The 27,374-nt window shown below is 33.8% G+C and overlaps 1 protein-coding gene across 2 annotated transcripts in view; it reads left to right on the top strand.

Annotated features, from left to right (window-relative positions):
• LOC141449290 (uncharacterized) overlaps window positions 1–27,374 on the top strand; it is a 59,064-nt gene that overhangs the window by 6,137 nt on the left and 25,553 nt on the right. For both annotated transcript variants that reach the window (XM_074118554.1, XM_074118555.1), the window contains exon 2: window positions 12,531–12,612. In XM_074118554.1, coding sequence (XP_073974655.1) covers window positions 12,531–12,612 — 82 coding nt within the window. The remainder of the gene's footprint in view (window positions 1–12,530; window positions 12,613–27,374) is intronic.

Here is a 27,374-nt window from a genome sequence, read left to right as displayed (position 1 = left end):
TATCAAGTACAAAAGTAATAATTTACTTCATTGATTCAAGAAACAAAGTTAAAACTGATTACTTATTTAGATTATTATGCTTACACAGATTGTGGTTTGTTCGAACAGAGCACGGAAGCCCAGTTATAAAGTGAGACACAATACTGAGAAGGACATATATCGTATTTTACATCACACATTAATATTTTATCCATTTTTTGATTTTGTATTTGTCCATTTGAAACGAACTTTTTTAATACTTGATATCCTAATGTCTTGAAATTCTACCTCAGTTTCAACCGGAAGTTTTCTCGATGAATATTGGTTTTAGGTTCTAAAGTTTGGATTGAAACCCTTATGTCCTGACCGTTGGCCCTTCCAAACATCTCATCAAAGTTCTTGTCTAGCGATGTTCACTGTGGATGCTGTTTTTACGAGGGTCGTTTGAAAAGTCCGTGCAAAGTCAGAGATATAGCACTACTGGCGCGTATCGAGGTTATGTTTAGTTAGTAGCATCTCTTGGAAGAACACACACCAAGTTTCAGCCAGATCGGTCTATTTCTTTGTGTTTGGCATTCGTTTGAATCGAGGAAGTCGAGTGATTTTCAAAAAATGGACGAAAAAGAATTTCGTGTGTTGATTAAACACTACTTTATGAAAGGCAAAACGCCTCAGGAGACTAAAGAGAAGCTTGATAAACATTATGGTGACTCTGCACCTTCGATTAGAACAGTTTATAAGTGGTTTCAAAATTTTCGGAGTGGCCATATGGGCACAAGTGACGCTGAACGTTCTGGACGCCCTGTTGAGGTTACTACTCCAGAAATCATGATATGGTGATGGATGACAGAAGAGTGAAGGTGCGTGAGATTGCTAGTGCTGTGGGCATCTCGAATGAACGGGTACATAATATTTTGCATGAACATTTGGACATGACAAAGCTATCCGCAAGATGGGTGCCGCGATTGCTCACGCTTGACCAAAAACGAAATCGTGTGAAGTGTTGCAAGGACGGTTTGCAGCTGTTCCAGAAGAATCCGCAGGACTTTAAGCGTCGTTTCGTCACTGTGGATGAAACATGGATACATCACTACACTCCTGAGACCAAAGAACAATCTAAACAATGGGTTACCATTCTTCTGCGCCAAAAAAGGCGAAGACCGTTCCTTCGGCCGGAAAGATTATGGCGACTGTCTTTTGGGATTCGCAAGGAATAATCCTCATCGACAACGCACCAGCTCACACCTCAGCAGTTGTGGTCGCAAAATTAATGGAAATAGGGTTCCAACTCGTTTCACATCCCCCCTATTCTCCAGACTTGGCTCCCTCGGACTACTATTTGTTCCCCAATATGAAGAAATGGCTGGCGGGAAAAAGATTTTATTCAAACGAGGAGGTGATTGCAGAAACGAATGGCTATTTTTCAGACTTGGACAAATCCTATTATTCGGAAGGGATCAACAAACTAGAGCAGCGTTGGACGAAGTGTATAAGCCTAAAAGGAGACTATGTTGAAAAATAAAAAAGGTTTACCCCAAAAAATTAAGTAGTTTTTATTTTTGCACGGACTTTTCAAACGACCCTCGTAGTTTGTAAAATAATTTTATTACTGTAATTCTTATCTTTACAATATTCATGGGTTCATAAATTAATTTAGACCCTTGAGAGTCCTTTAAAACCCACATTAAAACTGATGGAGTTTCAAAAACGGTACGAGAAAGCATAACGTTGAAAAACACCCAATTCTGATTTTTTTTTTTTTCTAGTTGTACATAAATATTGTATTTTAATCAGTCAAACTCACTGATTGAGTCTTAAAATACCTGTTTTGTTTTTTAAATATTTCACAGTTTTCAATTTGATTTGATTTATCCAGTGGTAAAGAGGCGTTGCAAGCAGTATGAGATGAAGCCACCGGTGGAACTCAAGTTTTTTGGTTTATCATAAATCGTAATGTTAAAGAATCCAAAAAAAATATCTAGTGTAAACATTCATTCCACTTTTTTACTGAATACTTCCAAGTTTTCTTTAAAATTTAAACAAAGATGACGTCAACATTGTGTGTGATCACTAAAATCTAATGATACTTAAAATTACAGGAAGTCTGTACAGTTCTGTGCAGTTGCACTGGTGGAAGACTGCTATTTCTTCAACTCGGAATTTTGTCTAGATCTGTCCATTTCGGACTCATAAGCACTCACCGGTGTTAGAATCGTACAATTATTAGAAAAAATTAGAATTTGATAGAAGTTAAAGCTAGACCCATCCCGAAGAACCTCGCTTAAGCAGTTTCCTTGGAAGAAATGTTCCAAATGCAAGAAAGCTGATGAGCAATGTCTGCAGAGAAGATTCTCCCTTCCAACACTGTAGCAAGAAAGCTGATGAGCAATGTCTGCTGTGAAGTTTCACCCTTCCAACACTGTAGCAAGAAAGCTGATGAGCAATGTCTGCTGTGAAGTTTCACCCTTCCAACACTGTTGCAAGAATCTCAGATTTCTGACGTAAATAAGCCTTTTTATTTATTATTTTCAACTTTCCTCTTACAGTCCTAACCATTGGCACACTAACATAAAGATATCACTGGACCTGTTGGTATCTTTACTTCTTCCGGAGCACCCTAGTACTTACTGGTGACATTAACTTTGTCTCTGCAATCTTATAATCTTTCATCACTCCGTCATTGCATTTCACGTTTTATAGTTTAGTGCAAATGAATGATCTTAAGTCCTGCGAATTCCAATCTTGCTTCCTATAAAAACCACTTCCGGATCTTCCTTTATTCTTAAATAGCCTTTTTTTGTCATAACATATATTTGTTCATGCCAATACTTTCAACAAATTCTTGAAATATATGATACAATCTTAAATTTTGTACTGATTAGCGCTCATAATTGATTTCTTGTACATCTGAAATGAAATAACATTTACGTTAGCTAAAGAAAATAACTTGTGAACAGAAAAATTAGGTTCCGATGTTTTTTTATATTTCGCGGCGGCCCTTTGCTTATACTTCTCCGACTAAACAGATATTATCACTAATTCACGGGTTTCTGTAATATGTAATTTTGTTTTTCAAAGTCCTTAATTTTGTAAAATTTATTTCTTAGGCAACAAATAGCTGGAAGGTAATGAATAAATGTTTAGCCACGAAATAAATAATACAAAAATAAATGAATAAAGTTTCGATGCGAAAATTATTTGGAATAGAAGCTTGGAAATAATCTAAAACTGATTTATCTATGAACAAACTAAATCTGAATTAAGTGAAGCAGTGCAGCAGCTTTAACAACTGGTTATTTTCAAGATTAGAATTTCCCAAATTTGATTAAATCTGAAACGTCAGTTCAAAGGAAAGCCAAACACTGACACTTAATGTTGCCACAATAGATCTTTTAGGGCACAAATGGATTTGGCTTTTAATTAAGTTAATCCGTCTTCACAATAATATGAATAGACAATATTATGAATTTGGTTACTGTTCAATCAGAATAATTTTCATTTCTCACTTGACTGTTACCCTTACATCTAACTAAACACGTGAAAAATTATACAGCAACATTTGCATTAACAGTATTCACAAAAGAACTTTTATGTTGGGAAAGTCACAGACATATATATGCTCGGAGTCCCTTGCCTTTCCTAAGACTTCCGAAGGAGTTTTCTTATCCACATACCATTTAGAATATGCATCTCAGGGTATATAATGTGCATGTACAAGAGGCAGAGACGTTATAAGCATTTGATGCAGTTTTTAACATTCAGACTATGTTTATTTCTATTGCGCTCGATTAAAGGATTATGTATAAAACAAAATTTATATTTTTGTTATTAAAACTAATTATAAAAATATAATAAAGAAATATTTTTTTGCAAATAATATTTTGGGAAGGCCAAGCTCGGATAGTTGGAAGCTCCGCCCAGTTCTTACTGGAAAGAACCCAAGTACTTTAGTTTAAAAAACTAAAGCAAAATAACTTTTTTATTTTGGATCGAATTCATGTTAATTGGCTGCTTCAAAGTTCACAAGGAACAATATTTTTCGTAAAAACCTTAATCGTGCGTTAATCAGTAACGATACTTAATCATTATGATTAATCCCAATCGATTCACCACTTTAGATATACGCTCGATATAAAATACGAAATCATGAACCCCGCTTATTTCATTATACCTATTCTACGTATTTGTTTTCAACTGTTCAATAAATATTACTTATCAGAATTATCTTTTTATTTTTCTTTACTTTGTTTTTTAAGAAATTTTATTGCATCTTTAATAATATGATAATTTTATTGACAGTGCAATACTTTTTTTGTCCTGTTCTTTGCCGGTTGTGACATATTCGGCCTTCTGTTAGCGTGCAGCTCAATTCAGCCATCGAGTTTGCTTGGTGAGAATCGTTATCTATGTAGCAACATTCCCCTTACATCTTCCAGAGATACGCAGTTGCTCAGGTGAACAGCATCCAAATCGCTGTAGTCGCAGAAGACACATTTCGGACTATCTTCGACACTGATGCATTGTAGGTTTTCTACAGGTGGTCGTGACCAGTAAGTAAGCTAATTGAGAACAGCCTCTCTTCTTTGAAGATGCTTAGATATGTTCTAGCATTTCAAAACATACAAGTAGACAGTGTAGATTGCTTAGTCGACCTTTGACTAATTGCAGCTTAATAACTTTTTATGTAGAGAAGTCTACTTCAACAACGAACAATCTGGCATACTTGGTAAAAAACGTAAAGTTACTCGTAATGAATATTCTTTAATTGAGTTCAAAGTCTAGATAAAAAAGATTATCTCAACAAAGCCCTCACTTTAAATTCATAATGCCCTGGGATATCTCTTCAAATTATTTTACCAAGACAATTTTAAATATGAATATTATTAGTCCTGCACTAAATCAGATTGAAAACAAACTTTCATTAAATTGAATTTACTCATTTGCAGCTCCATAACACTTTTATAGTTTATATAATTTCCCAATACGATTTCTGACACGTAATCTTAGTAGATTAACACGTAATCTCTGAATTGGAGTTGTCTAAATATTAAAGAATTAATAAAAATTCACAGTAGCAATCTTTTTTTGAGTTTTGGAATGTACATTACAGACATTGCGTACTGTTACAGTTGGCTCGATAAGTTCTTAGTATACATTATCAAAACCAGTTACAGAATCATGCCGTAAACAGGACATTAAAGCGTAGAACAAAGGAAAGTAGAGTGCCCAGAGCGTTACGCAGTGTCCCTCAGATTTTAAACCCCCAACACCAAAGTGGGTAATATGAATGTGCTTAAGTAAGCATGTGCCGACGTCAGCCCAACTTGTGCCGTGCCTCCATCCTCACCAGACAGTCTGACTACAACGTTCACATTCTAGTTGACCAAACTAATTTAGTTTTGATTAGTTCATTTCTTCTTTTTATGTATGTTATATATATATATTCATAATTTCATGACGTTATCCACTAGCTCGTGCTACTATCGATAAGAATATCGGGAAAGATAATGGTCGTAAAAAAAGAAATCAATAGAATGTATATATATATATATATACATACTTTTCGATTTCTCTACTGATATTTAAGAGAAAACCTTTTCAGATTATGAATGATAATATTTTGGTAATAAAGACGTTTCCCTCAATAGTCCGCTGAAACGTACAGTTCAGTCTCTTGTCAAGAACTGAAAGATATCTTACTTAGATTACTCTCTCACTTTTCAATTTCCTTTATTCAAGGCACTAGGATACAGGAAAATAACTCTTATTTAGATATATAAATAATAGAATCTTTTATATGAATATTTTTCTGAAATCAGGACGCGAGCATCCCCGTCTTGTTAGATGCCTCTCATCCACTAAAATTTGAAACGTGCGATGAATTTGAATAAAACTTGAAAGTTAGGAAAGCCGATTGAAGCGCTTTTTGTACATTTTTCATGAAACTTTAGACGAGCCACAATTTTATTTTTGATTAGCAGAATTTTCCAATTCTGTTTTTCTGGGTTGTTTGTAGTTTTGATTTAAACATTTTGTCGTAAAACTTTTTATTTTATCAACCATTCATTAACTCACAACTATACACTAGACAAAATAAGTAAAAAACAGAACAGAAGAAGAATAGTAATAATAAATTTATTGATACTAATATTCACAATGCGATGAGAAAACAAAAGCATTAAGGCATTTGGAAATCTGTCAGCCAGAAATTAGGTGTTTTCTATAAAGTAGAAAGAAAACAAAAAATGATTCTATAAAAACAGGATTAAATAAAGGAAAAAACCTTCATTTATGAGGAAGAAAGGTATAATTACAATAAAGAAAAATTGCAACCTGTTAAACATTCACGAGTAAAGTAAAGATAAAGCCACAATAATAAGAATAAAATTACAATGTATACATGAATATATGTATATTCATTTGCTAATAATTAAATTCTTGAATCAATTGGTATCTTATACAACTAGCATAACGGGCGAAATTGATAAAATTTATATAGCAGAGTTTAAAAATTCCTTTAAAATAGGCAAAGTGACTTAAATAACATCATGGGATTGGCTTTCAAGCTTCAAGAATTCAACTTGGGCCATTGTAAGAGTGGTCACAAATGGAATGGATCGCACAAAGAATGCTTGGACGCACAAATAGTCGTGGAAAATGTGGTGGCTGAAAATTGAGTAGCCGTAATTAGTACGAAAAATAATCTAAAATTACGTTCAATTTTTAGATTAAAGAATTATATTTAGAGATGGATTCATGTTTCCATCTAAATGTAGGAGAGTAATATCATTTCAATTTGTCTTAGCTTAAATAAAGTCGTTTACATTTTAGAGTAACCTAAATAATATGTATTCTATGTTGGCAATACATTTTCTATAGCATATTATCGGAAAACTTTTCAGGGGGTTCCAATCCCTAATAACGAAAGGTACGCTTATGATTATAAATAGAGTTCATTAAAGATTATGCTTAGAATTTTGATTGGATTTGGTAACGATTTCTTTCACAGAAAATGACAAATATAGAAAACGAAGGCAGCAAAATGCTGTCCAAAATAAGTTGGTTTTGTAAAGTAAGTGTAGATCGTTTATGAGAAGTCTTGAAAACATTCGAAATTGACTGTTTTATTGATTCTATACAGTCTTTGATTAAAGATTATGAGTATTAGTTTGCGCATGTTTAGCTCAATGTATCTTACGCTGTGTCAGAAGTAGAAAGCATAGTATTTTACCACAACAGGAGAAATGTCGAAATGTACGAGTGGCTAGGATTCATTTCTATTCATTCATTTAGAAGTCGTGATAAGTTTGGGTCCGAAAAAGAAAATAACATTATTAAGGAAGGAAGAGAGATTCCTAAAGGAGGTACCCAGAATCCTCCTCCGTAATACTCCATTTTTCACAGGCAGGGAGAAAGGGAAATTCCTTGACAGTCTGGGCACCACCTCTCTTTCCTTTTTAAGCAATCTTCACTTCAGAAAAAAAGCAACATATTTTACGAAAAGAATTCTTTAGAAATTAGTCATTACGATTTTTGAAGTTTTGACATGCGAATCATTCAATCTGGCTACAGACTATTCAATCTTCAATTGTATTCACTTTCCTAAACTGAGACAAATTTCTTATTTTTGGCAAACCGAACCTCGTTATTAGTTATTATATAAATTTATTGATCTCCCTATTGAATTTAGAGCATTTCTAATATCAATAATTGGCCACAAATCCACACTAAACTGGAATCATTAGGTACCCTGTTTTATCGTTTATCCCTCCGTTCTTCATTTATAAACGACTGTGCTGCAGCGAAATCTCTCGGACCCCAGGTAGGCGTCAGAATTCCAAGCTAAGTCACGAACATTTTGCGTACATAATTATCACATTCCTAAACAAGATTCAAAACCATTAAAGGTTTCTTTTACTACTCTGATACATCAAGACTCAAAATTTATCTGCTGACTTTTCGTTCTGTCATGGCAGGATGTTGAGCGAGAATTACACAGCTCTGCTAGGTATAACTAAAAGAGCTTTTCACTTCTAATACGCTACAATATGAAGTGTTACTTTTTGTTAAACACTCTTTGTTGCTGCTAAGGCATTTTGTTTTCGAGTCCCATCTGGCCTAATATTTTTCAGCCCATGTTAGAATATATATGTGTTAAGCTTGGAGCTACCTAGCGAGAAGATACGTAAGAAATATTTAGTAATTACTTTGTTTTTTATTCCAACACTAATCATTATTTTAATAATCCCTTTACTGTAATTTTTGAAAGTAGTTCAAAGCGTACTTCTCTTTCCTTGGGGCGTGATTCATACAAGCGCTTTTGAGATAGTAAATGAACTTTAAGGTACCATGGATGAAAAAATAGTAAGAGACACTTTTGATATTCAAAAATTTATTACCTAATCCCAAGGAGGCACCTGACTTAATTAGATTATTCAGTTAGATTCCATTCTTGAATTATGCTGAAACTGCGCAGGCGGATTCGACTTCCTCTCTGTCTCGCAAACAGCAGATTTTGTAAAAACCACTACAACTAACGGAAGGGTTAAAATCAGACTTTCAGATTGTTTTTTTTGAGCTTTTGTAGCTTTCCTCATTCACGGCTCTTAAATTTGACCAATATATTACACGAATATCACTTTTAAATCTACATTTTTTTTAAAAAAAAAATAATTGTTGAAGATTTCAGGGTTCTTCAGTTCAATGTGCAGCCCAATAGGAAGCAAGCCATATTATTCAATGAAAAATTCTGATTTAACTGTGATTATGCTATTTGTTCAAAATTGTCTGCATATTGCATACCAAATTTTTAAATACGTAGTACCAAGATCTAGGAACACACATCTCTGTACCTATAATAAAACCAAAATATCTTCCAACAAAAAACTAGAAAAGTTGACACACAATTTCTTTTGCTGGAATCTTTCCAAATTTGTTGATCGAACTTCGCTAGAACTATGCCGCGGTTAATGTGATCACCACATAAATTTCAACAATTATTAACTCTGTTCTTTTCCACAAATACTTTGAATAAAGCTTTGTTTTATACTTGCAATATTTTTTGTAACTAAAGCTTAAATTCTTTGTTGTCAATTAATGAATACTTTAATAATTTTAAATGAAATTATATATAGATTTTCTGCATAAAAAAGATTACAGACCTTTATTTTTTTTTAGAGATGGTTTTAATTTCTGGCAATAGAATCATTTGAACAAGCTGTCATATTTTAAGAGAGAGATTTCCTACTGAATCTTTATGGTTTTCCTTCTTCTCCAGTTTAAAAACTCCAAAAGGTGCAGGAAAAAAGATATCAATTCTTTGGAACAAATGACAGGTCTATGTGCGAATCCTCGCTTAATGCCAGATGCCCAACAACTTGCCAAGAGAACTTTCATAACGGCCCCAAATTAGGCCCTTTTACGTCACAACACTCACAAAAGATCACGAAAAAAAAGTGGCTTTGTGGTTATAAACATGTTTATTTATGGTTACAGTTAAAGCAAAACTCAAAGTACTTGTAATTGCTTGAATTTGGGAAAATGTCAACTTGTGAACATAAGGGATGGTACAATCGGCCAAATCGCATTCCGCCTCGTCGGCTAGACCGATGATGTAAGAGGGGAGCGCGGACTGCTTCCGTTAGCCTAGGCTCCACCTTGTCTTGCTGAGCAAGATGTGTGTGTGGAAGCCCGATAGGCCAATAGGTACCATCCCAGCTCTGGTGGCCTTTGTATGAGAAAAGAAAAACGTGTGGTTGGCGCTAATGACCACAGACATCGATGCGCCGGGGAAAAAAACAAAGGGGAAATCTTGAGCCTAGAGAAAGGAACTACTACCGAACGTTGCACTTGATTTCTGATAGAATATGCCCCAGCTGTATACTTACAATAAAGCCACTGAAGGTAATCAAACATTTAGGATGTACTCGACATTAGTTAGAAACCCAAGTAAAGGAGAGGGTCAAAGAAGCGACAGAATATCTTGTTTCTTGCACTAGTTCGCCACTCTGAACCCACATTTCTTTTAATTTAATATTCAAGAATTCAAAACAACATTTACGCCAACAATCGAATTGTTCAATAATTGAAAAGAATAACAGAAAGTATCTTATTGGGTATCATTTTTTATTTTAAATTTATGAATTTACAATCTGTGTATTCCGGATGCAATAAGTAATTTTGATGAAGTGTGAGTGAAGCAATCCAATGGTGGCACTGTCTAGAAGATATGTTTAATCAGGCTTTTTGGAAATCACAGGGCCACTAGCGGTTCAATCGGCGTGGAGGATGCCCAGGAATGTTATGAGATGCGAGATTCTGAAAAAAGGGATTAGAAAAGTGAAAGTGAAGAGTGTGGTATTTAGTCTTGGCGAGATGTACGCTGAGGAAGTTATGGAGCGTGAGTTTTGAGACCAAAAAAAAATGAATGTCAACTATCTGTCGGAGTAATTGGGATTGGAATGTCTGAATAGATCGTACATTTGGCTGAACCCCACAAGTCTAATCTAGTATGGGTAGATTTAATTATTGCACTTTTAATCTCCATTGGTAATTTGGATCGTCGTCCAAGTAGTCGGTAAAGAAGTTTGGCACGTATAGACATTGCTTGTCTTTTAATTCTTCACTAAGGAGATCATTTACGTTATTTGTTTCTTGTTCTGCACGGCGATGAGTCTCCGCTGAGCCATCAATCAGATAAGACGTCCAATGCAGTGAAAAGAGCTGTATTGCAAAGAAAGTCTCGTTAACACATTTCAAAACATTGTTAAGGCTATTCCCCCCCGGCGTTGTGTACTCATTCGCGGGCCTGTTTTTCTTCCCTCACTTTGTAGAACGTTTTAGTTTGCCACAAACGTGTCGTTTATTTATAAAATAAAGTAGATTATTTACAAAAACATCTGCCACCGCTTGTCAGCGTACTCCACGGGAAAGGCACAGGGCTGTACGAGCGAGAAGGAACGTTAGGACGGGGGTAGAGCAGCTCAGACACTAAATCAACTGATATTTTTGGCGCCCTCACAGAGGACACTAACACAGTTGTAAAAGTGTGTGTATGTGTGTAAGCCAGAGTAAGAATTAATCAGAGGAGAATAAAATTTCATGTCAAATTGAACTTTTTTTTTACACTTTTTGATCGTGGTACAGCAGCACGCTGAAGGTGATGAGATTCACTACTCTCCAAGATTACAAACTGACATCACTAACTGAATATAATTTTAAACATTTATTATAAATATTGTGACATTGGAATTTATTTGTTCTAAAACAAAGATGGGTGATGTGAGGCGTTAAATAGCCATCTCATACTGACAACTGGATCTTATAATTTATTTTAATAGAATTAATTTATTATGAAATCTATATTATCTAAATATATCATTAGACTTTTAGAAGATATTCTAGAACTCTAGAATATATTCTAGAACTCTAGAATATATAACAGTTTGTCAATGCAGAATTATTTATCATGTAAACGTTTTGTTTAAAAATTTTTCAATTATTCCTCCTTTTTCTAACTAACTCTTCAATGCACATACTGTTTAATTAGGGGCTCTAAAGCAAAGTCCATTATAGCCCAAAATTTCTTTGTAGATCTCTTCGGAATCGTGATGTAAATTGTTAATATGTAAGAGTGCGTGGTATAGAGCAGAAGAATGGCTGAAGTCATATTTGTTCAGGGTGTGAGCGTACGGTTTGATTATTAGGCTGGGATATCCCTAGAAATGGGAAGATCCCATGTCTAGTTCACTATTCTCTGTGAATTTGATGACAAAATTACAAAGCTTTCATACTCAACTTTAAATTCAATTTATTTGATACAATTTTCCCCCCCAAACCCATTTCTACGGCGTTTCAGCTGCTACTTTAGGCTGAATACTAAACATCTACGGTTAAGTCCTCAATTAATGGGAAGGAATTAGCCGAGTGGTTAGCGAATACTGGATTCCAACGCGGAGATCATAGGTTCAAATCCAGCTGCTGGCCTCTTAGATTTTTCTCTTTCTAGGAGCTTCTTAGAGGCAACAAGAAATGATATAAAGACACCTTACCTACTTTTCTCTTCGATATTTTAATATTATATTATTTGGAGTTAATGTGCTTTCTTGCGGTAAGGCTGAAATAACGACTTTTCCCGCGCTTAGAAGTAGATTAAAGTAAATGAACCAGTTTTTCAGCAATATGATTCTTTTCTCAATTGAAGGAATCATTTTCTTTTCCTGTAACATCCTAGTTAAGTCAGCTACTTCTCCACTAAAGTTTCTTTTTCTGAGGCCACGTTTCCTCTTCGAAATTACATTCCACAATGCTGAGGAATCTCCCAAAAAAGATCTCCTACAAGAAACAATGAATGAAGACATTGGATCAACCACTTATTCCAGAGAAGGTTGTACTATTTTCTAGAAGTGGAAGTTACAACTCTGAACTGAATCAACAATTTTTTAGAATTTTTTCTACTACATTTCTATTTTCTTTCTTGGGTATTTAGAACATCTAGTTTATTTAATCTAATTAATTATTTCTAAATGTTAATATTTTTTCTTAACTTGCAGAATATACACAGTGAGACAAGTGGGTCTTTAAAAGTCAAGGAAGAGGACAACTATATCCAGTCATCTGAGGCCCAGGAACTAGGTAAAGTCCATTCAATTTTGTTCAACTTTTTTTTAAAGGAAATAATTTAAAATGGAATATTTCTTATCATATTATGCCCTTATTTTGTCATATCAATTCGGTGAACAGTCAAACGTTTTTAGAAAAGAACATTCTTCTATTTTAAATAGAAGAATAAGTAGATTTTTTAAGATTAACATTGTTTTGAGAAGGATCTTTGTTGAATGTAAAAATGAACAACTTTGGGTCAACAATCAACTCACAAACTCCTTTCTGGCCTCTTTAGTGCACATTAACTCGCGGACAAAAACATACCAATTTCTAAATTAGACATGTAAGTGATAAAAATATAACAGGCCGCCTGTACTACACTCGTAAAATCGAATTATACTTTTGATGTGTGACTCACCACCCTCCTAAATCCCAAAAATCAGCTTTAACTGAAAAAGTTATTCCAAAGAGATTTGGTGTCACTTCAGTTACTTCCACCAACAAATGTAACCTTCAGGCAACGATTGAGAAATTTACATGAATCTCGAAAATGCTATTCCGACAGCCTCACTTCCTAAATTCTTCCAAATTTTTTTTTTAGAACATTCAAAAATCTAAAAATTAGAACTAAAATCTCAAAAAAATAAGGAGAAGGCGGAAAATGAGAAATAGAAATCTGTCAGTATGATCACCTACTTATTTTCAGGCGGGTTTTAACATCCACCTATCAAATTAGGTGTCCTGGACTGAAAAACTTGAACTGGGAATCTCTGAGAAACTAGTTCTCAGTCATAACTACTGTAGCAAACTCATCTGTCAGTGTTTTTTTTTTTCCAACTTTCCCATTTTTATGTAGATTATCTATTATTGACTCACCTCACTTGCATTGAATGTTTGAACTTTAAGAGCTTAAATTAATATAGCATAAACAAAGCCTCAAAACTGCCAACTTAAATGCGAATTATTTTCCCTTCTGAAATTCGTCACAAGTAATTATCTACAGAAATAAATAAAAGAATGAATAAAAATGGGATGAGAAACTACCGAGTGAAAATACTAGTTCATTCACATAGAATGTCACGATCCCACTGACGTCAAGCTGTTTGGAAGGATTTTCAGTAACCTTACGGAACACAAAGGACAAACGAAAGGATCAGAATGCGAGGAGAGTGTACTGCGGAACTCTGCCATCTTTTTTGTTTTTCCTTTTTTTGGCATGGCTTCCGCCATACAGCCAGCATCGTCTAGGTGCTTATCACTAGAATATCACTCACTCTCCATTCTTACTTATAAATACATTCGCTTCACTCATTCATCCCTCTACTATATACAACTATTTACATAAACTACAACCAATGGATGGAACAGTACTCTATATTCTTGCCATCCTTATAGCTTAACCGAAATTAAAATCACGTAATCCTTCTCTAATCATTTTCTTGCATTCATTCTAATCAGCTATAACTTTTAAATACATTCATATTTCATTGCTAGCTCTGCTATAGACTTAAGCACATAGATGTTGGTGGAGAATATTATGTCTTCGTAGCGAAATGGTGCATCTAAATACCTGTATATGTCGTCAAACATTCGTTTCATTACTACCACATAACGTGGACATATCATTATTACATGTTTGAAATCCTCCTTCTCATTGCAATCTACGCAAAGAGGAGAGGATCTTCATTTGCTTATGATAGGAACGAATTGCTCAGATCGTTTCGGATAGATTGGACTAATAATAAGAAAAGTTTTTTTCTTTTGAGACAGTTTTTCGTTTTTCAATTCTGAAAAATGTACTCTAAAACTGTACTCTAATTTGACCGACTTAGCTCAATGAAAGACATATTTCTCATTTCACTTTGAACTTTTAGAATCAGCCGACCAAAATGTAATAACTGCTTTCTCCAAAGAAGCACTCCCTAATTTTGAGATATATTTCAATTAACAGAGTAATTAATTTGCTTTTTATAAAATATTAACATACGAGAAAGAAGAAGTTTGAAGAAAGAATCTATTTGGACAAGAAGTCAGTGTCCGCATGGTTACTAGCAGGCAAGCCAGTTGGTGAAGAAGAACTGTAACCACTTCTTCTGAAGGCGAAAGGTGGCGGAGAAGAATATTTCATTGCGTTTGTGGCGGCCACGTACGCATCAGGCAGTCTCGACAATAAAAACAATAATGTCCCAGTCGACGACATCTGAGGGCTGTAAAAATCATTTTAACTCTCTGGAAGAAATAACGAGCCTCGCCAATATTTATGGTTTTATTATTTTAAAATGCTTCTACCTTCGCCATTATTGCTTATCACAGTTACGCCAGTAACAGATTATTCCTGTTTGTTTTTAGTTCTTCAAATATATATTGGAAATGTTTTATGATTTGTGCAGCCATTGTGGATTATTTTAAACCTAACAGTAACAATATTAGTAGTGACATTAATATGTGTGATAAGCAGTAAGCATTGTCTAAATTAAGCTTTTATCTTGGATTATTATGAATATAGAGGAATTTCGAATTTTTCACATTGATTTTAGTCCGGCTTTGATCATGGATTTGCCAATAATAAAGTATAATTATTGTCGATCATTTTTAATGTTCCTTCTATCCTATCTGGACAAACAGTTTTATCAGTACTTTTGTGGTACTAACTAAGCTCGTATTTGTCATTTAACGATTAAAGGAAAGATCAGGTTAAGTAACAGCGAGAAAACGCTGTCTGAGGCCAGGAGTGCACTGATATGGTTCAGGTTCTACTGATGTTAGGTGTTGAAGCGCCTTATTTAAAAAAAAAGATCGCTGGTTCCTACTCTTCTCAGATACCGTGCAGGGCTTTGATTTCGAAGATTTTATACGAAGTAAGTAGAGAGATTATTCAATTTCTGTTTCGTTTAACGCGTAAAGGAAGGAGTATATTGGTGCTCGGATCTGCCATTCATTGTTCTCTCATTACAAGACTACCACCCCGGGGCCAATATTTATCTGTTTCTAAACATTTGTTTGAATTGAGAAAAGAGCAAAGTGGGTGCCATTGAAGATAAGTAGATCGGAATGAGGGATGCCTCAGCAGTACCTGGCCTATTAAGAGAAGATCTCTCTACTGGTACACACATGCGCTGCTGGCGTCACTTGGTTTCACTACACGTGTGGTGTCCCTTTTTCACAACCATCCCCAGTCCTGTTAACACGATATCTCAATTAGTGCAACTTCCTTCACGCGAGCCGCATAATTCAAAATGACAAACATTTGTCAACTATAAAAGAAAAAAAAAACACGTTCGTTGTCCAAATAGTTAAACTATATATTCAATCCAAATATTTTAAATCGTGTGTTAAATTTATAATTAAGATCCCTTTACCTATTAATTTTGCTTAAATTAAAGCGGTTTCGGTGAAAAAGTATGATTATGATCTAATTTAACTGATGAATTTCTTCAATAAAATGAAATTGTAAATAATAAACTCTTTCCATTGTTTTGAGCACAGTTTATTCAATGGCAACTTGTTGATAACTCCATACGCACAATCTTTTTTCCATTAATATCACGATCAAGCGTAGGTAAGAGATAGCAGAGACTGAAACTATGCTATTAGCTGAAACGAAATGCAGTTTGAGAATTCACCAAAACAGTCTATTTGAAAGATTTTATTTTTCTTTCATACTAAACTAATTTCAACGAATTTGTGTAGAATCCTTATAAAAAACTAAAGATGATCTTTTTTATAATGGAAAGTATAATTATTAGTGTGTATATAATTTTATACATTGCTGACGAAGAGGAAATAAAGAATGGAGGTCATGGCAAAATGGTTGGTGTACGCTCCACGATTCACTAATTCTAAATATTTTTTATTAGAATCTGTACACATAATTTTTTTTTTAAACTGAACTCAAAACGATTGGTGGGAGTGGTTCTGCTGGACTCAAAATACTCTTATCTTTGGTATGTTCGAAACATCACTAAAATGATGAAATTCGGTCAAAACAAAGAGCACGGGCAATGGAAGTTTCATTTTTTAAGATAAACTCTTAGAAATGGCCCATTAATCACATTTCTCTATTTCAGCCATTCTCATGAAAAACTCATTTCACTATGACTCGTATGGCTGGTAGGGATGGCGTTGATTCTGCCACACTGAAGTTGATTTAGCATCTCCCTGGATCTGAAGTCCATCAAACGCCCGACACTTGCAATCAACGTCATAGAATCTCCAGAGTTCTAAACCTACCGCGATTGGACCTGTTTTTTAGAAACTTAAAACATTTTTAAATACGAATATATTGGTTTCGTGACCGTAAATTGTTAAACTTAGGATGGAAGATTTGCGAGGAATCGGACAAATAAAACAACTCGTCTCTTTGCCAACGTTTCGACAGATATATTGTCTCTTCAGGGCGTGGCTATGCGGGTTGGTTGAGTTACAGAAACAAATTTTTAAATACTTTTTAATAAATTGGTACTTTAACTTAACCGATTTGGACCAAAACCTTACAGTGGCTATCGCCGCAATTTTTAGTTTGAGTTACATTTTATTCATACGTACATACGCGAGGACGTAATCGCACAGAGAGAGAGATAGCGAAGTGTAGAAATTACTTTTTCGGACTAAGAGAACCACAAAACGTTATTTTCTGTGAAATGGCAAATCTGAAAGATTGCAATACCTTCTCCTTCTAATTTCATAAGATTAAGTAAAACTGTTTTGAATTGATTAGACCAGTTCTGCACAATGAAAGCTGCAATATTCTCCGCATCCGCAACGCTGAATGATATCAGTGATTTCCCCGTTATAGCAGGCCTGCTTTTTGTAATTCTGAGCTGTTTCTTCGGAGATTGAATTATGAAGTTAGTAAAGAGAAGTTTGACTTTTACTCATTAAGCTTCATTACACCCACACAATAACTTCTTTTTCTTTATTTTCACAACGCAGTATATCTCTGCAATAAATGAAGCTGATACAACATGATACATAGAATAAATATAAGAATAGCACGAGGGGTGAATTCACCCATTGGTGATACTACCAAAGAAGAACAGTTCACAGTTGTTCACTAGCACTTACTTCATGGAGAAGATCACGTGACCACCTGCGCTTCAACCGTCTTGGAGCATTTCCAGGCAATGCAGTGAGTTGGGATACTAGCGGATTAGCATGTGAGGTAATTGAAGTGTAGAATTTAATGTAACGTGATCTTATAGCTTCTGAAACATAGGGAACATGGAAATCTCGGTGCAAGGTAGAGTTAGGGACATGGTAAGGAGCATTTGCGATTCGACGGAGTGTTATTGACTGGAAGGATTGGATTTTGTAGATATTGGAAGCTTTGGTTAAGCCCTAAATTTCCATTCTGAATGTCCAGCGTTTCATGGTGTAGGTAAGTCGTTTATTGTTTAATTAAACTTTCGATCGTTTATCAAGAAGTCTAGAGAAAAGTTTGAATCGTCTGTTAAGTTATTTCCGTTTAAGTCTAGAATGTGGATTTCAGGTTAATGAATAACTAAAACCAATTATTAGCAATGACCAATACTACACCTGTAATAATTATTTTAATATTTGAACTTTGTACTAACGCTACTTAATGATCAAGGGGTTCTTCGAGCGGCATAAGTATTTACCCAATTGAATTGTTATTGTGATGTTTCACTTTAACCAGGGTTGTTTTTCGCAAATTTACCAGCCGAAAGGAGACGGGAGAGCAAATGTTGGAAATCTGGGCCCTAAGCCCCAGTGATTACACCCACTGTGTACTCCGCAGGGTTGGAGCAATCAATAGAAATTATTGATTGTCATTATTAGGCTGGGATGTGCCCCAAAATGGTGTAGGAAGTTTTTAGTAGAGCAAGATAAAGTCTAACTATATTAAATTATATAGAACATTTTTTATTCTCCAGTCAGAAAATTATTAACAATGACGATACGCATCCAATTTTAGAGCTTTTGAACATTTGGCTAAGAAAGAAACCAAGGAATCTTTCTTCTTAAAATTAGGCCAACAGAACAACTTTAACAATAAATTAGTACATAACCATTATTTAATGGAATGAGATCCAATTTTTTGCTGATGTTTCTTAAAACAAATATTTACGCTTCCTCAAGTATTGCAACATCAAGTTTAGCAACGTTACACTTTTGCAACAATAACAACTAACTCTTCCACCTAACAATTTATTTAAATACAACACACCTTTTATTGTTTCAATGTTAACTTTCATTTAATTATCTAACGCGTTCATTCATTTTTTTTTTTTTTTTCTAATCGCAAAATATTTCTTCTTCATTAGTATTAATTGTTAAGATGGGGATGATAATCGTAACAATAAGGATTTAGTAGGGAAGGGATTAGCTATGAGGTTAGCATACTGGACTCCCACGCGGAGGTCCCGGGTTCGAATCCAGCAGCTGACCCTTAGATTTTCTCTTTCTAGGAGCTTCTTACAGCTCACTGTCCGGTGATGGACAGTGTTGTCTGTAACGAGAGAACACTGTCCGGAGGCCGGCAGTGCACTGGAAAAAGCTCCGGGCGCTAATGACCTTAGCTGTTGATGCGCCAAAAAAAAAAAAAAAAAAAAAAAAAATAAGGATTTAGTTTGAAGCGCATTGTTTCATTTAGACCAAACCATCTGCCTAGGTTCCCAAGCCGAGAAATCTGTCGGTTTCCAGGACTTATTCCTCGCTGGCCCGCTGTTACCTGGACAACATTTTGTAAGAGCCACTATTTTCCAAACCTTAGAACAGTGGTTCTTAACCTTTTCATAGACGCGGAACACAATTATATGTATATATTTTTCTCGCGGAACACGGAATTAAATAATTTGAAATTCGGTATTTAGCAAGAACTTTTTTTTTATTATCCTTTTAATGAAATTTACACCTGTACCTACAGGTACAATAGGTAAATGCGATGAATGTATGAGAATAGCGTGGCAGACGTGAATGACGGTCATCCATTGATGGCCGCCGTTAGTCACCCAGTTGGTCACGGGGCCAACGGCGCCTCAGCCGTCTTCGAGGATTGGAGGGTAGCGTAGTTGTAGACAGGTTTGCAGCTAAAGGGTTGGGATGCAGTGAGAGTTTTTGGTGAAAATTTTTGTATCGAATTTTGGCAAGTTCGGAGATAAGTGGAATTTGGAGATCTGTATGTATAGTGTGGTTGCTTACGTAGAATGGAGCGTCTACTATGCGGCGGAGAATTTTAGATTGCAGTGTTTGTAGTCTACTGAGGTTGGATTTTTTGGCTGTACCGTAAAGTTCGAGTCCGTAAGTCCATATTGGTGTGAGAAGGGCTGTATAGAGTCGTCGTTTGTTCTGTAGTGAGAGTTTTGAGCGTTTGTCGAGTAGCCTGGCTAGAAGTTTGTTTAGTTCGGTACGTTTAGGTCTCGTATGGGGGTTCCAGGTAAGTCTCTTGTCTAGGTACATTCCAAGGTACCGCACATGGTCGGCTGGTGGGATAGGTAGCAAGAACTTAAAATTAAATTCAAATTTAAAAAAAAAGGAACAATTTTTTGTTTTCGTATCTTTCCTAAGTTTCTAAATTTCAATACATTTAAAATTGAAATTTCACGGAACACTTGAACCATATACGCGGAACACCGGTTAAGAACCACTGCTTTATATCTACTAAAATTATAGATATGTGCACAAAATAACTATAGTTTATAATTGAGAAAAACAAAGTGTACAAGAGAACAAAATTCCATACCAATACGTGGTTCACAGTGGGAGATATAGAACGGCCATAATTTTACAGAATTTCATGAGCCAAAAAATTTTCAACCCTTTATATATTCTACCTTTTTAGATCTGTGCACAAAATAACTATATTTTATAATTGAGAAAAACAAAGTATATAAGAGAACAAAATTCCATACCAATACGTGGTTCACAGTGGGAGATATAGAAAGGCCATAATTTTACAGAATCTCATGACCCAAAAATTTTTCAAACCTTTATATCTTCTACATTTATAGATCTGTGCACAAAATAACTATAGTTTATAATTGAGAAAAACAAAGTATATAAGAGAACAAAATTCCATACCAATGCGTGGTTCACAGTGGGAGTATAGAACGGCCATAATTTTACAGAATTTCATGACCCAAAAAATTTTCAACTGTTTATATCTTCTACATTTATAGATCTGTGCACAAAATAACTATAGTTTATAATTGAGAAAAACAAAGTATATAAGTGAACAAAATTCCATACCAATACGTGGTTCACAGTGGGAGATATAGAACGGCCATAATTTTACAGAATTTCATGACCCAAAAAATTTTCAACCCTTTATGTCTTCTACATTTATAGATCTGTGCACAAAATAACTATAGTTTATAATTGAGAAAAACAAAGTATATAAGAGAACAAAATTCCATGCCAATGCGTGGTTCACAGTGGGAGATATAGAACGGCCATAATTTTACAGAATTTCATGACCCAAAAAATTATCAACCCTTTATATCTTCTACATTTATAGATCTGTGCACAAAATAACTATAGTTTATAATTGAGAAAAACAAAGTATATAAGAGAACAAAATTCCATGCCAATGCGTGGTTCACAGTGGGAGATATAGAACGGCCATAATTTTACAGAATTTCATGACCCAAAAAATTTTGAACTCTTTATATCTTCTACATTTATAGATCTGTGCACAAAATAACTATAGTTTATAATTGAGAAAAACAAAGTGTATAAGAGAACAAAATTCCATGCCAATGCGTGGTTCACAGTGGGAGATATAGAACAGCCATAATTTTACAGAATTTCATGACCCAAAAAATTTTCAACCCTTTATATGTTCTACATTTATAGATCTGTGCACAAAATAACTATAGTTTATAATTGAGAATAACAAAGTATATAAGAGAACAAAATTCCATGCCAATGCGTGGTTCACAGTGGGAGATATAGAACGGCCATAATTTTACAGAATTTCATGACCCAAAAAATTTTCAACCCTTTATATCTTCTACATTTATAGATCTGTGCACAAAATAACTATAGTTTATAATTGAGAAAAACAAAGTATATAAAAGAACAAAATTCCATGCCAATGCGTGGTTCACAGTGGGAGATTTAGAACGGCCACAATTTTACAGAATTTTATGACCCAAATAATTTTCAACCCTTTATATCTTCTACATTTATAGATCTGTGCACAAAATAACTATAGTTTATAATTGAGAAAAACAAAGTATATAAGAGAACAAAATTCCATGCCAATGCGTGGTTCACAGTGGGAGATTTAGAACGGCCACAATTTTACAGAATTTTATGACCCAAATAATTTTCAACCCTTTATATCTTCTACATTTATAGATCTGTGCACAAAATAACTATAGTTTATAATTGAGAAAAACAAAGTGTATAAGAGAACAAAATTCCATACCAATACGTGGTTCACAGTGGGAGATATAGAACGGCCATAATTTTACAGAATTTCATGACCCAAAAAATTTTCAACCCTTTATATCTTCTACATTTATAGATCTGTGCACAAAATAACTATAGTTTATAATTGAGAAAAACAAAGTATATAAGTGAACAAAATTCCATACCAATACGGGGTTCACAGTGGGAGATATAGAACGGCCATAATTTTACAGAATTTCATGACCCAAAAAATTTTCAACCCTTTATATCTTCTACATTTATAGATCTGTGCACAAAATAACTATAGTTTATAATTGAGAAAAACAAAGTATATAAGAGAACAAAATTCCATGCCAATGCGTGGTTCACAGTGGGAGATATAGAACGGCCACAATTTTACAGAATTTTATGACCCAAATAATTTTCAACCCTTTATATCTTCTACATTTATAGATCTGTGCACAAAATAACTATAGTTTATAATTGAGAAAAACAAAGTATATAAGTGAACAAAATTCCATACCAATACGTGGTTCACAGTGGGAGATATAGAACGGCCATAATTTTACAGAATTTCATGACCCAAAAAAATTTCAACCCTTTATATCTTCTACATTTATAGATCTGTGCACAAAATAACTATAGTTTATAATTGAGAAAAACAAAGTATATAAGAGAACAAAATTCCATGCCAATGCGTGGTTCACAGTGGGAGATATAGAACGGCCATAATTTTACAGAATTTCATGACCCAAAAAATTTTCAACCCTTTATATCTTCTACATTTATAGATCTGTGCACAAAATAACTATAGTTTATAACTGAGAAAAACAAAGTATATAAGAGAACAAAATTCCATGCCAATGCGTGGTTCACAGTGGGAGATATAGAACTGCCATAATTTTACAGAATTTCATGACCCAAAAAATTTTCAACTCTTTATATCTTCTACATTTATAGATCTGTGCACAAAATAACTATAGTTTATAATTGAGAAAAACAAAGTATATAAGAGAACAAAATTCCATGCCAATGCGTGGTTCACAGTGGGAGATATAGAACGGCCATAATTTTACAGAATTTCATGACCCAAAAAATTTTCAACCCTTTATATCTTCTACATTTATAGATCTGTGCACAAAATAACTATAGTTTATAATTGAGAAAAACAAAGTATATAAGAGAACAAAATTCCATGCCAATGCGTGGTTCACAGTGGGAGATTTAGAACAGCCACAATTTTACAGAATTTTATGACCCAAATAATTTTCAACCCTTTATATCTTCTACATTTATAGATCTGTGCACAAAATAACTATAGTTTATAATTGAGAAAAACAAAGTATATAAGAGAACAAAATTCCATGCCAATGCGTGGTTCACAGTGGGAGATTTAGAACGGCCACAATTTTACAGAATTTTATGACCCAAATAATTTTCAACCCTTTATATCTTCTACATTTATAGATCTGTGCACAAAATAACTATAGTTTATAATTGAGAAAAACAAAGTGTATAAGAGAACAAAATTCCATACCAATACGTGGTTCACAGTGGGAGATATAGAACGGCCATAATTTTACAGAATTTCATGACCCAAAAAATTTTCAACCCTTTATATCTTCTACATTTATAGATCTGTGCACAAAATAACTATAGTTTATAATTAAGAAAAACAAAGTATATAAGTGAACAAAATTCCTTACCAATACGGGGTTCACAGTGGGAGATATAGAACGGCCATAATTTTACAGAATTTCATGACCCAAAAAATTTTCAACCCTTTATATCTTCTACATTTATAGATCTGTGCACAAAATAACTATAGTTTATAATTGAGAAAAACAAAGTATATAAGAGAACAAAATTCCATGCCAATGCGTGGTTCACAGTGGGAGATATAGAACGGCCACAATTTTACAGAATTTTATGACCCAAATAATTTTCAACCCTTTATATCTTCTACATTTATAGATCTGTGCACAAAATAACTATAGTTTATAATTGAGAAAAACAAAGTATATAAGTGAACAAAATTCCATACCAATACGTGGTTCACAGTGGGAGATATAGAACGGCCATAATTTTACAGAATTTCATGACCCAAAAAATTTTCAACCCTTTATATCTTCTACATTTATAGATCTGTGCACAAAATAACTATAGTTTATAATTGAGAAAAACAAAGTATATAAGAGAACAAAATTCCATGCCAATGCGTGGTTCACAGTGGGAGATATAGAACGGCCATAATTTTACAGAATTTCATGACCCAAAAAATTTTCAACCCTTTATATCTTCTACATTTATAGATCTGTGCACAAAATAACTATAGTTTATAATTGAGAAAAACAAAGTATATAAGAGAACAAAATTCCATGCCAATGCGTGGTTCACAGTGGGAGATATAGAACTGCCATAATTTTACAGAATTTCATGACCCAAAAAATTTTCAACTCTTTATATCTTCTACATTTATAGATCTGTGCACAAAATAACTATAGTTTATAATTGAGAAAAACAAAGTATATAAGAGAACAAAATTCCATGCCAATGCGTGGTTCACAGTGGGAGATATAGAACGGCCATAATTTTACAGAATTTCATGACCCAAATAATTTTCAACCCTTTATATCTTCTACATTTATAGATCTGTGCACAAAATAACTATAGTTTATAATTGAGAAAAACAAAGTATATAAGAGAATAAAATTCCATGCCAATGCGTGGTTCACAGTGGGAGATATAGAACGGCCATAATTTTACAGAATTTCATGACCCAAAAAATTTTCAACCCTTTATATCTTCTACATTTATAGATCTGTGCACAAAATAACTATAGTTTATAATTGAGAAAAACAAAGTATATAAGAGAACAAAATTCCATGCCAATGCGTGGTTCACAGTGGGAGATATAGAACGGCCATAATTTTACAGAATTTCATGACCCAAAAAATTTTCAACCCTTTATATCTTCTACATTTATAGATCTGTGCACAAAATAACTATAGTTTATAATTGAGAAAAACAAAGTATATAAGAGAACAAAATTCCATGCCAATGCGTGGTTCACAGTGGGAGATTTAGAACGGCCACAATTTTACAGAATTTTATGACCCAAATAATTTTCAACCCTTTATATCTTCTACATTTATAGATCTGTGCACAAAATAACTATAGTTTATAATTGAGAAAAACAAAGTATATAAGAGAACAAAATTCCATGCCAATGCGTGGTTCACAGTGGGAGATTTAGAACGGCCACAATTTTACAGAATTTTATGACCCAAATAATTTTCAACCCTTTATATCTTCTACATTTATAGATCTGTGCACAAAATAACTATAGTTTATAATTGAGAAAAACAAAGTGTATAAGAGAACAAAATTCCATACCAATACGTGGTTCACAGTGGGAGATATAGAACGGCCATAATTTTACAGAATTTCATGACCCAAAAAATTTTCAACCCTTTATATCTTCTACATTTATAGATCTGTGCACAAAATAACTATAGTTTATAATTGAGAAAAACAAAGTATATAAGTGAACAAAATTCCATACCAATACGGGGTTCACAGTGGGAGATATAGAACGGCCATAATTTTACAGAATTTCATGACCCAAAAAATTTTCAACCCTTTATATCTTCTACATTTATAGATCTGTGCACAAAATAACTATAGTTTATAATTGAGAAAAACAAAGTATATAAGAGAACAAAATTCCATGCCAATGCGTGGTTCACAGTGGGAGATATAGAACGGCCACAATTTTACAGAATTTTATGACCCAAATAATTTTCAACCCTTTATATCTTCTACATTTATAGATCTGTGCACAAAATAACTATAGTTTATAATTGAGAAAAACAAAGTATATAAGTGAACAAAATTCCATACCAATACGTGGTTCACAGTGGGAGATATAGAACGGCCATAATTTTACAGAATTTCATGACCCAAAAAATTTTCAACCCTTTATATCTTCTACATTTATAGATCTGTGCACAAAATAACTATAGTTTATAATTGAGAAAAACAAAGTATATAAGAGAACAAAATTCCATGCCAATGCGTGGTTCACAGTGGGAGATATAGAACGGCCATAATTTTACAGAATTTCATGACCCAAAAAATTTTCAACCCTTTATATCTTCTACATTTATAGATCTGTGCACAAAATAACTATAGTTTATAATTGAGAAAAACAAAGTATATAAGAGAACAAAATTCCATGCCAATGCGTGGTTCACAGTGGGAGATTTAGAACAGCCACAATTTTACAGAATTTTATGACCCAAATAATTTTCAACCCTTTATATCTTCTACATTTATAGATCTGTGCACAAAATAACTATAGTTTATAATTGAGAAAAACAAAGTATATAAGAGAACAAAATTCCATGCCAATGCGTGGTTCACAGTGGGAGATTTAGAACGGCCGCAATTTTACAGAATTTTATGACCCAAATAATTTTCAACCCTTTATATCTTCTACATTTATAGATCTGTGCACAAAATAACTATAGTTTATAATTGAGAAAAACAAAGTGTATAAGAGAACAAAATTCCATACCAATACGTGGTTCACAGTGGGAGATATAGAACGGCCATAATTTTACAGAATTTCATGACCCAAAAAATTTTCAACCCTTTATATCTTCTACATTTATAGATCTGTGCACAAAATAACTATAGTTTATAATTAAGAAAAACAAAGTATATAAGTGAACAAAATTCCATACCAATACGGGGTTCACAGTGGGAGATATAGAACGGCCATAATTTTACAGAATTTCATGACCCAAAAAATTTTCAACCCTTTATATCTTCTACATTTATAGATCTGTGCACAAAATAACTATAGTTTATAATTGAGAAAAACAAAGTATATAAGAGAACAAAATTCCATGCCAATGCGTGGTTCACAGTGGGAGATATAGAACGGCCACAATTTTACAGAATTTTATGACCCAAATAATTTTCAACCCTTTATATCTTCTACATTTATAGATCTGTGCACAAAATAACTATAGTTTATAATTGAGAAAAACAAAGTATATAAGTGAACAAAATTCCATACCAATACGTGGTTCACAGTGGGAGATATAGAACGGCCATAATTTTACAGAATTTCATGACCCAAAAAATTTTCAACCCTTTATATCTTCTACATTTATAGATCTGTGCACAAAATAACTATAGTTTATAATTGAGAAAAACAAAGTATATAAGAGAACAAAATTCCATGCCAATGCGTGGTTCACAGTGGGAGATATAGAACGGCCATAATTTTACAGAATTTCATGACCCAAAAAATTTTCAACCCTTTATATCTTCTACATTTATAGATCTGTGCACAAAATAACTATAGTTTATAATTGAGAAAAACAAAGTATATAAGAGAACAAAAT

Source organism: Rhodnius prolixus, unplaced genomic scaffold (assembly GCF_049639745.1).
Source record: "Rhodnius prolixus isolate KJV_2025 unplaced genomic scaffold, Rpr scaffold_2, whole genome shotgun sequence".
Classification (NCBI taxonomy): domain Eukaryota; kingdom Metazoa; phylum Arthropoda; class Insecta; order Hemiptera; family Reduviidae; genus Rhodnius; species Rhodnius prolixus.
This window is presented reverse-complemented; position numbering and strand designations above follow the sequence as displayed.